Consider the following 15,078-nt stretch of genomic DNA (forward strand, 5'->3'; position numbering starts at 1 on the left):
GTGGCCGTTTTTCCGAGCCCAGAGCTATCGATGTGGAATGAACTCGACTATCGATAGGAAACCCCGAGAGATGACAAAAACACGATAAACTAAATTCTCAGCTGTCAGCCAATAATTAGGTCGTCGTCGTCAAAATTACTATTAGTAGCATTGTACATATTTTGGCAAAAAAAAGAAAGGGAAACAATTAGTTTGAGCCAAGACGAAGGTGTGCTAAATTAAAAGACAACGGTGGGAATACTGTCCGAGCTGCGAGATGGCCAGAGGCTAATGTTCTTATTGTTCTCTTGCAGAGGAGCAGGAAGGAACCAGCAGCAAGGCAAGGCCTGGCCCCAAAACAAAAGAAATCATAAAATTGCAGTTGGATTTGGAACGGGCCGCAACATGTCAAATCTATCAGTGGGACAGATGATAATGGACGCACAGCGTATGGCCAGCCGTGTCAAAGACTTGGATGCACTGGGGACGGCTCTGCTGGAGGAGGCGGAGACGAATCATCGCCTGGTGGTGAGCCTGAGGGAATACCAGGACGACATTGAGACCCTCAATCGCATCTCAAACAACAAGACGAACGCGGACATGGTGAATCGCATACAGCAGCAAAACATCAACAGCTCGGAGATACTCAAAGAGAATCGCGAGCTGAAAATCTGCATCGAAGACTACGAGCGGGCCATGGAGCTGATGATGCAAAAGTACCGCGAACACACAGTGACCAAGGTGCTGGACAGTAAAATCAACTTCAAGGAGCTCTACAACGAGCGCCTGTGGCAGGTGATTCGAGATCAACGCGAGAAAATCAATGAAATGGCCGCCGTCATGCAGCGGGCGGCCACCGTGGACGATGAGATCGTGCAACGGGAACTGCAGACCATATCGCAGCTGCGTATGGAGAACGAATCGTTGCGGGAGCTGCTCCAGATCTCCAAGAAGTACGGATCGGCACAGCGACCCATTCGCGAAAACGAGCACCTGCTCGAGGAGAAGTCGGTGCAAACGGACTGCTTGGCAGACGATTCGGCCGATGATCTATCTATATCGGGTGCTTCGGTGGAGAATGTGAATAACAATTCGGTCATACAACTGTACAGCAGTCCGGAGCCGGCGAAGAATACATCCAACAATAGCAACAGCTCATTCAACACTGCCCCAGCTCAGAGTCAGCCACAGCCGCAGCCACAGCCACAGCAACAACCACAGGCACAGGCACAGCCTTTGCCCACAGTAGTGCTGGAGGCACCAGAGCAACCGGAGACCAATGAGAATAACAACGGACCTGCAGCTAATCCAATCAGCGTGCCAGCCGTAACGACGCCAAATGATGCTGGCGAGGAGCAGGCAACTGCATCGGCTGCTGTTGCTGCCACCAGCGCAACATGATAGGTGCTATACCCCGCCGCACCACCAGCCTGGTTGTCATTCTGGTCGCTCGTCAATCTCCATTGTTACTTCATACGCTCTTCATTTCGATCGCTGCGCTGCTGTTGCATCCTATGTACCCCACACCCACATCCACACTCACGCCCCTACAAACCTCCCGTCCCCGCCCATACACACACTCATCAGCTCACACATGCAGTATATATATATACAAAAATATGTATGGGATAGCACCTGCATTAGCTCTTAGCGATTGATAATCTCTAAGTATTTATACAAACATATTAAAACATAATGTCTATACACGAATGTAAACAAAGCAAACATGAAGTTCATCATTAAAATAACAACAAGAACACACACACACCATACTCATCGTACTCACACAAACGAATGTACTCTGTCGATCTTATGATTTCGAAAATAAATTCCATTACAACTGAAGGATCTGCCCATGGGCAGATGTGTGGCATGGATCAGTAACATATTGAATCAAAGGAGTTGTCTACATTGTCCTGAAAAATATCTCCCTAACTTTTACTGAAGAATCAATGCAATAAATCCAGAAAAACTGATGGATATACAGAGAGCTGATGGAGTGGTATACATATGTAAAGCGTATAGATTTAAGGAGTTCTTGCAAAAGAAATAAACGTGTATTAAAAGTGAAGAATATTCCAAAATCGAGGAATTGTCTGGATCATCCTGAATTCCTTTGATTGCTTTGGGTTCTTCAAACCTTTGATTGATAGATCGTAATCCAAAATTAAAAAGAGAGTTTTTTTGCACAATTTTTAACTTTGGATGCAAGAAGCTCTGATTTTGCTACAAATTGCTCTCATCAGTTCGATCCCACCGCCGCTCTCTTGAGGAGAAGAGTGTGATGTGTGTGCCGGTGGCAGATATACTTTTCGGTTCTCCGACGGGTAGTTGAAGCATTCAGAAATGATTTAAATTTAGTTTCTCGTCGATTTTCAAAACGTTCGCATCGGAAAAAGTGCGAAGGAGCCTCTACGCCTCGGTTCGACTGGGCCATCGCGATTTGTGGCAGTGTGAAAGGGATGCAGCTATCTGTATAAGTATTTCTTTCGAGTGCTCGTGCGATCGGCGGTTATATTAAAGATATCCCACAGAATATACATATGTGGATAAATATGTATATACGTGCGGAGTGCGCGCGTGTGTAAGTGATTCAAGTGAACAAAATTAAATTGGAGAATCAGCATTGCGTGAATTCCATTCAAAATAATTGTAAACAAATATTCTGTAATCTGTGGAAAGCGAAATAACGAAAACAATCTATCTATCCATCAATATATCTATAGAGAACGCTCCGCTCTGAGGAGATTTATGGGAAGTGCGCTGCCATTTAGGAAAAAGAACGTGTTCTATTTTTAAAACACAGCTAATTTTTGTGGACGTAAATGTTTGTATTAAGTTAATATTTCAAAATTAAATCAAACAAAACGTGAGCGAAATCCCAGGGACAAGTGTCCGCAGAAGGAAACGTCTACCCCTGGATTCGCCCTGGATGTGGGAGATCTCTCCTACGTATGTGCCCCATATCCATCGTGTAATAATTATCCGCTGGTAAATGCTACTAAATAATCGGATGCAAAACGCACATCGTCTGGTGCGATTACGCAACGGATCTAGAATCTAGAATTCGTTTTTGGTGAATGAAAAATTCCGCACACCTTGCGGACGGACAGGACAGCGGCAACTGTTGGAGCAGAAGGAGGAGTAGGAGCAGTTGCAGCGGATGCTGCCCTCCTTCCCCAACGTCCAGCCTCAAGCCATTCTAAATGCGGAAATATTTTGTGTAAGTGCAAAAACGTTTTAAATTGTGTTCACAAATTTTTGCAAGTCCCAGTCCCGTGTCGCCGAACGCACAAAAGGAAACCTGAACGACACCGATGAAAATAGGTTAAAACGGTGATAATTATTTATAAACGCGCTAGGGATTTGCAACAGGGCCAATTCTCCTTCTCCTAACGGCACTCAGAACGTCATGTAAAAGAAAATAGAGAAGAACTCTCACCGCTTTCCTTCTCTCTCTCTCTTTGTGGAGAGACTAAAAGCTCTTAAGTTTTGAGTTCTCTTGAGGCTCTTGTTCAAATGTTGTTTTTGATCGTTTTTTTTTTGGCGCCAGAAAACATGCGCAGGCGGCACAATTTTTCCTGCGCAATTTCCACCTGTGATCGTTTATTTACTCAGCTCTCTCCATGCCGCTCTGAGAGAATTGATGGCTCTAAAAATATATACAAATATATGTACATGGATCGATACTTATATGTTATTGTTTATATTTACAATTTCTTTTGTTAATATCAATATTTGTACATACACAAGTATAAGGTAATTTTGGAGGCAACGAATGAGCCGTGGAAATACTCTTTCGTGCTTGGGGAGATTCATTTCAATTGGAGTTCTTCTATATGAGCCAATAAATAGGGCCAATAAATCCCAATGATAAATTTTATAATTAAAAACTTTTCACTCAAAAAGCAAACTTCTTTAATGTTTAAATTATTATCAAAGAAAGGAACCGCCCAACGAGAAGAGCTTTTTCGTACCAGGAAATTCCCAATGTATTTACCAACAACCAAATCTCCAACTCTTAAAAGTTAACCTATAGTTAAATGCTCTTTTAATTTCACTACTTCCTTAAAATAATAATAATGATATGTCAGAGTTCCAGAAATAAATCTGCATGGGTATGCCTTCACATGGCTACACGGCACAATAAAAATATCTTGAACTATTAAATCTAAAAAACAAGAGACCCATTAGTTCTGAATCGAATAGATCTCTGGTTTTATAGATTTAATTTCTGCTCTGAAACCAATATTTAAGTTGGCCCCTGAAAATGTTCTACTTTTTGATGTACTACAACATTCTTTTGTTGACTTGGATAGATGCCAGACATTCCACCATTGTGTTCAGAATCGGTCAATAGAAAAATGCTGATGGTGCGATTAATAGATGTGTATACACACACTAATACTTGGGGGCTGTGCAGTAACAAGACATAATTTCTACAGTTTGCTTGAAAATTACAGAAAGAGAAAAGCTGATAAGTTGTACAAGAACAGATGCATCATCTGTATCCATCGCTGAAAGGCGATCAGCTATGCCCACTCGGCTTCCATCCCCAGACACGCTATCCCACACGATGTAAGCGTTGCTTTCGGGACTACAAGGAGCATGGAGCCCGTCGACCTGGCGAAGAAGTGGCCGCCTCATCACCAAATCTCTCCGATGCCCAGAGTTCGCGGTGCGTATTTATTTTGAAATTATAATTTTGTGAAAAATAAAATATTGCTCACGTTTCTAAGGCCTTCCTCTCGAACATGGACTTCGACGCAGAACCTGAGCCTCAATTCAAACAATAGCAATGATATAGGTACGAATGGAAGCGTTCTATGGATCCCTTTAACATCTTGTTTCAAAGTAGAATTGTGTTCATAACATAGAGCTGTTTACTTTGGATTAATGGAATGCATTAGGCTGAATTCGGCTAACCACAAACCAAAGATTTCGAGACCATTAACAGAGTACAATTTTGTGTATTCGAATATTGAACACTTTAATGTTAAATGTATGAGCCATTGTGTGTATTTGTGACTCAAATTAACTTTGTGTAGTCCATCGCTCAATAGATCAAACCAGATATTTATTAGTAGTAGTAACCCAAATCAGATTTATATTTGAGCTGATTTTAAGTTCAAGAGTTCAAGTAATTTATCACATACTTTAAATCGGTTTTAAATTAACCCCACAAGGAATTCATTTATCGAATTGCTGGTACAGTCAAATAATTATGACCTTTCTTCCAAGTGTTAAGGCTTCTAAAAACAAATGTTTTTATACCGTTAATCAATGTGTTTGTCTACGTTTTTTTTTTTACACTCAACTCACGTTCTGCGCTTGCACCAAACAAAAATCACCAAAAACAACTGCACCTGCAACTGTGCCGTCTCTATCGTCTCTCTCTCTGTCTGTCTCTCAACACTAATCACTGCATCAATCAACCGTTAATATGTTAACTACTACCAATCATCAAAACGTGACCTCGTGTGATCTCGCTCGCTCCCGCTGTTACGCCGGTGCACGTTTACACTGTGTGGACTATGTTCGTCCTGCTCACACTATGTGGACTACATACAAACATGCTGAACGTGCCGAAAACTGCAACTTGCTCTTGCATGCACTTTGTCCACGACGCTTTCACTGAGCCCAGTTGTTCACTTCAATGTAGAGCTAAAGAAGCGTCCACAGTCCTGGGCCTCCACGCCGGACATTGATGATCCGGCGCAGCAGTCGGCGGCCCGCCGGCCATCGACAACGTCGGGCAACATTCGAGCCGCCGATGATCATAATGTGGCTGTTACGTTCAAGTTGCCGGTGGCGCCGCGTCGTCATACGACCGCCTTGGACATCAAGGAGGTGAGTGCAGAAAAGTAACACCCTTGACACGAAGATTATTTCTAATTGTTTGCGTACCTTCTCTGCAGGTGGAACAAGCGCTCACCCCATCATCATCATCATCATCAACCCGTGTCACATCCTCACCCAGTAAAACTTCAAGTATTCCAGATGAGTTAGTCATCCTATCGACAGACAGTCTAGCCGAGCGTGTCCGCAAAATGAATCTCCTCAAGAAGCAGCGCAGCCTGAACTCGCGGGAAAACAGTCGAGAGCGATCCGTACCCAGGCGTGAAGAGTGAGTGGTGGAACTTAACCGGTGGCTTAGCTCTGATTCTGATTGATTCCAAATCTCTCTCTGTCTTTCAGGGACAGTGATTCAGCGGCGGCAGCACCGCCGGCAGTTCCGGATCGTCCAGAGCGTAGCAAGTCGGGTACTTCCTTGAACCAGAATCCACCGCCACAGGCGGAACTGAAACGCGCCTCGCTGCCGCCCAAGAAAGTGGCTGCGCCACCGACAATCACAGTCACAAGCAGCAGTGGTGGTGGTGGCACAACCACAACGAAAACCACAAGTGCAGTCTCCAGCGAGGTCAAGGCTTCATCTTCCTCGAGTTCCACCACCAGCTCCAGTTCCACTCGTCGCAAAGAGGCGGATGCAGGGCAGACCAGCAAAGAAATCAAAAGACAAACAGTACCCACGAGCAGCAGCAGCAGCACCACCACCACCAAGGATTCAGGGGCAATGCAGGAGCAAATGAAAACACTGCGAAGCGAGCTGGATACCATGAAGGCACGCGCCGAACGAGCCGAGAGGGATAAGAGCGACATACTGCTGAGGCGTCTGGCCTCCATGGACACGTCATCGAACCGAACAGCCGCCTCGGAAGCCCTCAATCTCCAGCAGAAGCTGAATGACATGAAGGAGCAGCTGGACCGTGTCAGCGAGGACAAGCGCAGGCTGAATCTACGCATGAAGGAGCTGGAGAACAGGGGCAGCGAGTCGGAGCTGAAGCGCAAGCTGCAGGCGGCCGAACAGATCTGCGAGGAGCTGATGGAGGAGAACCAGACGGCCAAAAAGGAGATACTCAATCTGCAGGCGGAGATGGACGAGGTGCAGGACACGTTCCGCGATGACGAGGTCAAGGCCAAGACAAACCTGCAAAAGGACCTCGAAAAGGCCACCAAGAACTGTCGCATCCTGAGCTTCAAGTTGAAAAAGAGCGACCGAAAGATCGAAACCCTGGAACAGGAGCGTCAAAGCTCCTTCAATGCCGAGCTATCCACCAAGGTAAAGAAGCTGGAGGAGGAGCTGCGCTTCTCCAGCGAACTGACAAGAAAGTTGCAGGTAAGTTTCGCAACTGCCAAGCCAGAAAAGGAATCTTTCAATGGATGAGATAATCCCCGATACAGATCGAGGCCGAGGAGCTGCGCAATCCGGGCAAGAAGAAGGCACCCATGCTGGGAGTGCTGGGCAAGTCCACATCGGCGGATGCCAAGATCACACGTGAGTCGCTAACACGCGGCGGCTCCCAGGAGGATCCGCAGCATCTGCAGCGTGAACTGCAGGACTCCATTGAGCGGGAGACGGATCTGAAGGACCAGCTAAAGTTTGCCGAAGAAGAGGTAATCCAATGCCCCCAAATGTCCCAGCAGAGCCACTCGATTAATCATTCGACCATTTTACGCGAAGCTTCAGCGACTCGGGGCCAAGCGTGTTCAATTCAGTTGCGGCACTCAGACCACACCCGAGCTGCCGCTCGAGGCGTTTGCCTTTCCGCGTGCCACTCAGACGGCGGCCATAGAGCAGTGCGATGCCAACACCAGCACGGAGATGTCCGGACCCTTAGCTGAGGCTCACAGCCAAACCGATTTCGAATCGATTGCCAGAAATGCATCGTGCGAACGGGAGACGACTCCGTCGCCATTTGTGTCGCTCTTTGCACCCTCCACATCCGGCAGAGTGGGCCAATCGCGTTCTCTGCTCTTCCCCAGTGCCATTTCGCATGTTCTTCTGAATGGAACAGGTAGAAGATCTCCAGAAGATCTGTCCAGTGCAAGCCATTTGCTGATATCTTTATGTTTTGTAGTAGCAGTCTCCATGTTCCGTTCGAGCTTTCGTTTATGTAGCAAAACTATTTTGATCCTCGAAAACGATCTGTAGATGGGTTCCACCATTAACCGTGCTCTAACCTTATTCCTTACCATTCAGATGCAAATAAATGATGCGAGATTTTTGTGTTTCAGGCTGAACATCTGAGGAAAAAGGTGACTCGTTTCGAGGATGAAAATGAGTCTATGATGATGCAGTTGAAAAAAATGGCAACGCGCTCAAGAAGTACGAACTTTCTCTCTTACTAAGTACTTAACCTTAGTTTATAGATCAACAAAACAATTAATTCACTTAAACTATAAATAACTTCGTTCAGTTCATTCCATTTCAAGCTGCGGTCACACCACAAACGCTCTGAAATTAGAGTGACCAAAGCAGCAGTGTATTGGGATTCCCCCCGCATAAATTGCAATACTTATGTATAATTTCTAACTCGAAAGAACGCACCAAAACGTTGCCCCTAACCAAAACTAATGTGATTTCTCATGCGCTTTTTGTTGAATGAATCATTAGCGCTGATCCAGTAAATTCTTGCCATTTTTTTGCGGCTGCTCATTAATTAGTGTTCTTACTAAATAAAGCATCCCACTAACAGAAGCAACTAACTGAACCGAACCTCTATTAATGTGCGTTTATTGTGTATTCCCCTGCAGCACGCAAGCTGAGTCCCACACCACATGCCCATCGACTGGCGCCCGAGGTGCATGCGGATCGTGATGAGGGCATCTCCGACGAGGATGATCCAGCCGAACTGCGCATCCTGCTGGAGCTCAACGAGCAGGAGGCCTCGATATTGCGCCTCAAAGTGGAGGATCTGGAGAAGGAGAATGCCGAGTCCAAGAAATATGTGCGCGAACTGCAGGCCAAACTGCGACCGGAGGCTTCTAATGGCAGCAAATCATCGCTGCTCAGCTTTGGCAGCTCCGCCTCCAGTGCGGCCGAAAAGAAGCTGAAAACCCTGAGCGAAGAGTTGACGCAGCTGCGGAAGAGCCTGCAGGACAAGGAGCAGACAGTGGACACCCTGAAGGAGCAGCTGAGCAAACTGAGCAGCCTGGAAACGGAGAACGACAAGCTGTCGAAGGAGAACAAGCGTCTGCAGACGCTGCGCAAGGCCAACGAGAAGACGGGCGAGGCGGATCTGTCCAAGATGAAGGAGACTCTGACGGTGGCCCAGCGGGAGAGGGATGAGCTGACGGCCAGGCTGAAGCGGATGCAGCTGGAGGCCGATGCCAAGTTGCCGGCACGCACAGCCAAGCGGGTCAACGACCTGACGCCGAAGAGTCATCTGAAAAAGTGGGTGGAAGAGCTGGAGGACGAGATCAGCGAGATGCGGGTGATGCTCAGTTCGAGTGGCGCCGATCAGGTCAAGGCCCTAGAAGCAGCCAAGGTATCGCTCGAAGAGGAGCTGCAAAAGTCCAAGAAAAAGCTGGCCCTGGCCGAGGGCGATGTCCAGCGACTGAAGCTCGTTAGTGGCTCAAGCAGCAAGGTCACCGATCTGGAGCAGAAGCTGAAGCGCAGCGATGAGGATGGCAAGAAGCTCGGCACCAAGCTCAAGGAGCTGGAGGAGAAGCTCAAGAAGCAGGACGTCCAGCTGAAGCAGAGCGAGACAAACAAATCCACCCTGGAGACACAGAGCAAGCGAGAGAAGGAGAAGCTGTCGAGCCTGGAAAAGGATCTCGAAAAGCAGGCCAAGGAAAAGGAGAAGCTAGAGTCCAAGATCCTCCAGCTGGATACGGATCTTCTGGCAGCCAAGAAGGCCGCGGAGAAGACCAAATCCAGTCTGGAGAAGGACATCAAGGATCTGAAGACCAAGGCCAGTAAATCGGACAGCAAACAGGTGCAGGACCTCAAAAAGCAGGTCGAGGACATCCAGACTTCGCTCAGCGCCGAACAGAAGCGCAACGAGGATCTCAACACCCACTGGGAGAAGCTGTCCGAGGAGACAATCCTAATGCGGGCACAGCTCACCACCGAGAAGCAGAACCTCCAGGCCGAACTCAATGCCAGCAAGCAGAAAATATCGGAAATGGACACCATACGCATCGAACGCACCGACATGGCCCGCAAGCTGAACGAGGCGCAGAAAAAGATTGCCGAACTGCAGGCCAAGACCCTAAAGACCGGCAACAGCAGCGACCACGAGCGTAGCATGCTCAAGAACAAGCTGGCCGAGAAGGAGCACGAGTACGAGCGTCTGCGCAGGGAGAACGAGATGAACATCGATCTGGTGTTCCAGCTGCGCAAGGACAACGATGATCTCAATGGCAAACTGAGCGACTACAATCGGATCGAGCAGGCGCAGGTCTCGCTCAACGGACACGGCGCCAGAAGGGATGCAGAGATCAGGGAGCTAAAGGAGAAGTAAGTTGTCAATCATAAACAATAGGAACTATATATATATGACCTATATATGTTGGTTGGTACAATTATTCTCTTTGCTGTGCTCCTGTCTCGTTTATTTTGTTGTCCGTTATTCTTGTCCATTGCCTATTCTATATTCTTTTGCGAGACACGCTCATAGAGGATCGTATCAGCTTGAACTCTAAAACCAACCTATACATTGCTTTCCATCAAACAGAGTACAGAGCACCGAGCTGCAGATGAAATCCGAGGTGGCCACCACACGTCTGAGATACGAGCAACAGGTAAGAATCTCAGCGGAGAGCTCAATTCGATGCAGGTAAGCAGTGCTAAATATTCCCTTTATTGCTGGAAACTGATTCGTTTGCCATAACAGCGGCAATGTGAACGCTTCAAGAAGGATCGCGACGCCTTCAAGCAGATGTTAGAGGTGGCACAGAAGAAGATCGGTGATCTGAAGGCCAACAATACGGGCAGACAGAGCCGGGGATCCATGCACAGCAGCGATGATGATGACAAAAGCAAGATTGCCTATCTGGAGCAACAGGTGAAGCGATTACCCAGTCCCGTGTCATTCCGCATAGATTCGAATTCCGTTTTGTAGATTGGTCATCTGGAGGATCAGTTGGTGGAGTCACGCCTGGAGGGTAGCAAGGTGAAGACGGAGCTCGTGTCCGAGCGCAGCGCCAACGAGATCAAGATATCGGAGATGCAGTCGAAGCTGAACGAGTTCGAAGAGGAACGCGTCATTGGCTCCGGGAGCACAAAGCTGCCGGGCATGAAGACAAAAGCTGGAGTTGTCCTGGCAGAAGGAGCGCGAGGATCAGCAACGGCTGTTGCAAGAGACCTCCACCCTGGCCCGGGATCTGCGACAGACTCTGTTCGAGGTGGAGCGCGAGCGGGACAAGGAGCGGCTGGAGTCCAAGCGTAAGCTGGATCAGATCAAGCGAGCCACCGAAGAGGAAATGGAGGAGGGACGCAAGAAGATCGCCGAGCTGCAGTGCGATCTCCTCGAGCTGCGTGACGTCCATGCCAAGCTGCGCACCTCCAATGAGAAGCTAAGACGCGAAGTGAGTATTCCATCAGGCAGCTTCTATGGCTTCTATGGTTACCTGCAATCCCATCCCATTGCAGCGCGAACGCTACGAGAAGGAACTGATCAAGCGTCGCATGGAGGCGGATGGCGGTGATCGCAAAGTGGGCGCCCTTCTGCAGACCGTTGACGAGCTGGTGAAGATCGCTCCAGACCTGAAAATGGCCCGAAGCAGCTACGACAACACCCTGCGTCCGGAGCAGCCGAATGTGCGACGCAGTCGCAGTCCCTCGCCCACGCTGAGCAGCACACAGATCAGCACCGTGCTGGCCCGGCTGGCCGAGGCCTCCGAGGAGCTGCGCAAGTTCCAGCGGCTGAACGAGGACGAGCAGGAGCGCAGTCGCATACGGCGGGGCAATCTGCGACGTGCTGCCTCGCAGGAGAACGATCACCATGGCAGCACCAGTTCGGTGGCCAGTGGGGCGGGCTCCCAGCGGGGCGGCGGTGGTCGTTTGTCCCGGAATTCGGGCAACAATGGCAGCCTCATACGCAAGAGCCTGTCGCTGGACCACTCCATACAAAGGGATCAGGTGAGCAGAGCATTTAAATTTGTTTCGAAGATAAATCCCCATCCGTTGTCATACACCTCATAGAACATTTGGCGCCAGGACGATGGCAGTGTGTCCTCGATGCAGTCCATTGACTCTGAGCTGGGCGGTCTGGTGCGTGACTCCAGCCTGGACTCACGCCTCGACTCGCGCCTGTCTGGGGGCTCCACACAGAGCGACATACCGCGAGGGCCACGAAAAAAGAAGAAGGGCATCATGGGCAAGCTGCGCAGCCTGACCAAAAGCAGTCGCAATTCCGAGAGTGAAATATCGGTAGGACTTTAAACAATAAACAATACTTTCGAGATGTCTTTGATCCTCCTTTCTATTGGCAGATTCAAGGATCCGACTCTGACATCAGCGTTGCCAGCGACATGAGATCCAGCAAGAAGGATCTGCGCGGACGTCTCTCTGGCATGTTCAAGCGCTCGGGCTCGAACTCACGCAGCGAGAGCATGGAACGGCCCGGCACCGAACACAGGCCAGTGGCCGTCACCGTTGTGGGACATCCCGATGGGCCCCAGCCCCGCGAGCCACCGCCTGCCAATTCCCTGACACCCAGACCCATACGTTCGGTAAGAATACAGAATACATTTATGATATTTTCCAATGGAATTGAAACTGTTTTCTTTTTAGATCCCGAAACCGCCCAGTGGCACCAGTCCCGCCACACCCAGACGCCGTGTAGCCAAGTAGTAGTCATCACATCGATTCGTAGGATTCATTCTAATCATAGCCATACAAATGTTCGTTCAAATCACTCCCCCCAACTGCAGTTTACCAGACCCCACCCCTATCATGCCATTTCATTAGATTTATTCGTTGATTTTTAATGATTTTACTTGATTTTTAGTTTTTTTTATGAAATCTGCAACAAAAATAAAGTCATCTTTTTCAGAAAAAAAAAAGCACCTCTGCATTTTACTTCTGAAATGAAATTGAAGGAATTGTAAATCAGTTGACAAAATCTAGTAGCATATCCAAAGAAAGACCAACATTTTTGTAGACCAATCCAGCGGCGAGTATACCCATGACAATGGGACATGTGGCGTCTTTATAGCCCGAGAAAGATTTTGGTTTCTCCAGATGGGCCACGAAAAACGAAACGGAACTAAGCAGAAATAATACCACAAGTTCCAGCATTGTGAAGCGTACCTTAATTTACAGATTCGAATTTCCTTATTAAATTTCGAGTATAATGTAACTAAAAGGAACGGCTAATATTTTCTGATATAATCAAGGGCTGCTATTTCTGAACAAATAAAAAAAATAAATATGCGCTTCTGTTTCTAAACTGAAAGCTCCTATATTCATTTCTAACAATTTTGTCAAGTCCTATGGAGCCCAATCAATCAATGAATTTGTTAAATAAAAAGAGTGAGTGACATTTATTCTATTTACTTGCAATTTATGTATATATTCAAAGTATTTTGTTTTGCTTAAAACTTGTTGTTTTGTTGTTTTTTTTTTTTTCGTTTGTTACTTTTTTCTTTGCATTTTTTCTTGTTTTTTTTTTTTACACACTACATTAATTTTCTTTTGTTAAACATAATTTTTGTTTGTTTGTTTGAATTTATAATTAATTTCTTGTAGTTTACTTATTGTTTTTATTTGTTTCCTTTAAATGAATCAAAAAAACGTTTACGTTACGTTGAACTTTCTTAGGGGGCAAAAACAATGTTGTTCATGTACTACTATAATCGTGTATGTACGCGAGTGTGTATAACTCATTCGTTTTGATCTTGTGTTCAAAACGAAAACCAATCCAATATGCAAAACCAAAATGTTGTTTGAAGTTGCAATTTGATGTCATTTTTTAGTACGGTACGTGGCATGCTCAAACAGATAAACTAAATCGATTGATTGGATAGGTCTTGCTTGAGGGACGACTGGGACTGGATGAATTCGTTTGCTTGGGCTGGGCTGGGCTGGGTTGGGTTGGGTTGGGTTCTTTGCGAATTTCGAGGTGTTCAAATCTAGTACGAGAGACGTATGTAGGGGGTACGTTGCTTTTGTTTTTAAATTTTGTTTGTTTTTTTTTATTGTTATTTTCCTAGCATTGTATGTGTTGCATCGAGTTACATTTATACATTTATGCAAATTTTTGGTTTGGGTATTACTTTTCATTTCTGTCGGTTCAACTTGCGTTTCCTGTTCTCTCTCTCTCATTCCTCCACATTCCTCACCGTTTGTGTGACTTGTATTTCTTTGTATAAATCTTTTTTTTATTATGGTGTGGTTTTTATAGTTGCAAATGGCTCTCTTGTTCTGCGTTTAAAAGTTGTTCAATTATTATATTGTTCAAGTGTTTCCTTCGTTTCGTTTCATTTCGTTTCGTAACAAATGCCCTTACATCGCTTGTATTCGTTTTTGTTTTGTTTTGTATGGTTTCTCTTATGTATGTTTCCTTATTTCCATTTTGTTTTGGTTTTTCTTCCCATTTTTTTTGTTTTGTTTTGATATTACTTAGGCACTGTGTTCGTATTACATTAAAGAATTAATTTAAAATTTAAATTTAGGTATGTATAAATACATTGTAAAAAATTTCTTTAAGTTTATCGTAAACTAAAATCTTGCAACACTATATGTAGTATGTACTTCGTATTTACTCTCTTTTTTTTAATTTTTAGTTATTCCCTTATTATTTTTTGTTAGCTGCTTCTGCCCTCTGCTCTCTGCTTCATGTATGTATGTATGTAAGTAAGTCCTTGCATCTATGTTTTTTGTAAGTTAAGTTAAGTTAAATCCTGTCCTCAATGTTTAATCCTTAATCCATGGTTCACGGCTGTGTTAATCGAATGTTAGTGTTTAACTCCTACTACTATATAAGTATCTCCCTGTCGGTAGCACTCTCCCTTCCTCTCTCTCTGTCTTTCTAGCCTGATTTAAAAGTACACGTAGAAAAGTCTAAGAAAAAACCCAAAAGTCCCCGTCGTTTGATCTCGTTTCAAATGGAAAGCCTGGAACCGTAGTTTTACGAGTATTTTTGTGTGTATATTCCCTCCTTTCATTCCTTTCAGCTCTCAACTCGCAACAACACTTATATGCCTAAAAATCGTTACAATCTGATTTTACAAGTAGCTTCCTATATATGTATGTATGTATGTATGTATATGCAGGTGTAGGAGGCGTAGTATGTGTCTCTGGGGGGGTGG

General features: G+C 46.0%; 3 protein-coding genes across 4 annotated transcripts; 2 read left to right on the top strand and 1 right to left on the bottom strand.

The window, feature by feature from the left end:
* Positions 1-74: 74 nt before the first annotated feature.
* On the top strand, positions 75-1,864 carry LOC111072008 (FGFR1 oncogene partner 2 homolog). Its single transcript, XM_022363585.2, has 2 exons — positions 75-231; positions 294-1,864. Exon 2 carries the CDS (start codon positions 385-387, stop codon positions 1,378-1,380), a length of 996 nt encoding a protein of 331 aa, XP_022219277.2. The 5' UTR covers positions 75-231; positions 294-384; the 3' UTR covers positions 1,381-1,864.
* A 487-nt stretch (positions 1,865-2,351) lies between these two features.
* On the top strand, positions 2,352-12,805 carry LOC111071994 (interaptin). The gene is given in 18 exon segments (XM_022363569.2): positions 2,352-3,202; positions 4,443-4,657; positions 4,719-4,786; positions 5,642-5,829; positions 5,898-6,106; positions 6,178-7,156; positions 7,222-7,434; positions 7,502-7,835; positions 8,575-10,282; positions 10,500-10,564; positions 10,567-10,601; positions 10,659-10,829; positions 10,887-11,069; positions 11,071-11,352; positions 11,417-11,905; positions 11,969-12,196; positions 12,259-12,498; positions 12,560-12,805. Coding segments are annotated over 17 exon segments (5,634 nt in total). The 5' UTR covers positions 2,352-3,202; positions 4,443-4,475; the 3' UTR covers positions 12,620-12,805.
* Positions 12,806-12,812: 7 nt separating this feature from the next.
* LOC111071995 lies at positions 12,813-13,195 on the bottom strand. Of its 2 annotated transcripts, none has more exons than XM_022363573.2 (2): positions 12,920-13,195; positions 12,813-12,847 (listed from the first exon to the last, which is right to left on the bottom strand). In XM_022363573.2, exons 1-2 carry the CDS (start codon positions 13,064-13,066, stop codon positions 12,845-12,847), a joined length of 150 nt encoding a protein of 49 aa, XP_022219265.1. In that variant the 5' UTR covers positions 13,067-13,195; the 3' UTR covers positions 12,813-12,844. The 2 variants fall into 2 exon arrangements, with proteins under 2 accessions (XP_022219265.1, XP_022219264.1); XM_022363572.2 differs by having other exon boundaries at positions 12,813-12,850; positions 12,920-13,187.
* Positions 13,196-15,078: the final 1,883 nt, after the last annotated feature.

Source organism: Drosophila obscura, unplaced genomic scaffold (genome assembly GCF_018151105.1).
Source record: "Drosophila obscura isolate BZ-5 IFL unplaced genomic scaffold, ASM1815110v1 contig_179, whole genome shotgun sequence".
In the NCBI taxonomy this organism is placed as follows: domain Eukaryota; kingdom Metazoa; phylum Arthropoda; class Insecta; order Diptera; family Drosophilidae; genus Drosophila; species Drosophila obscura.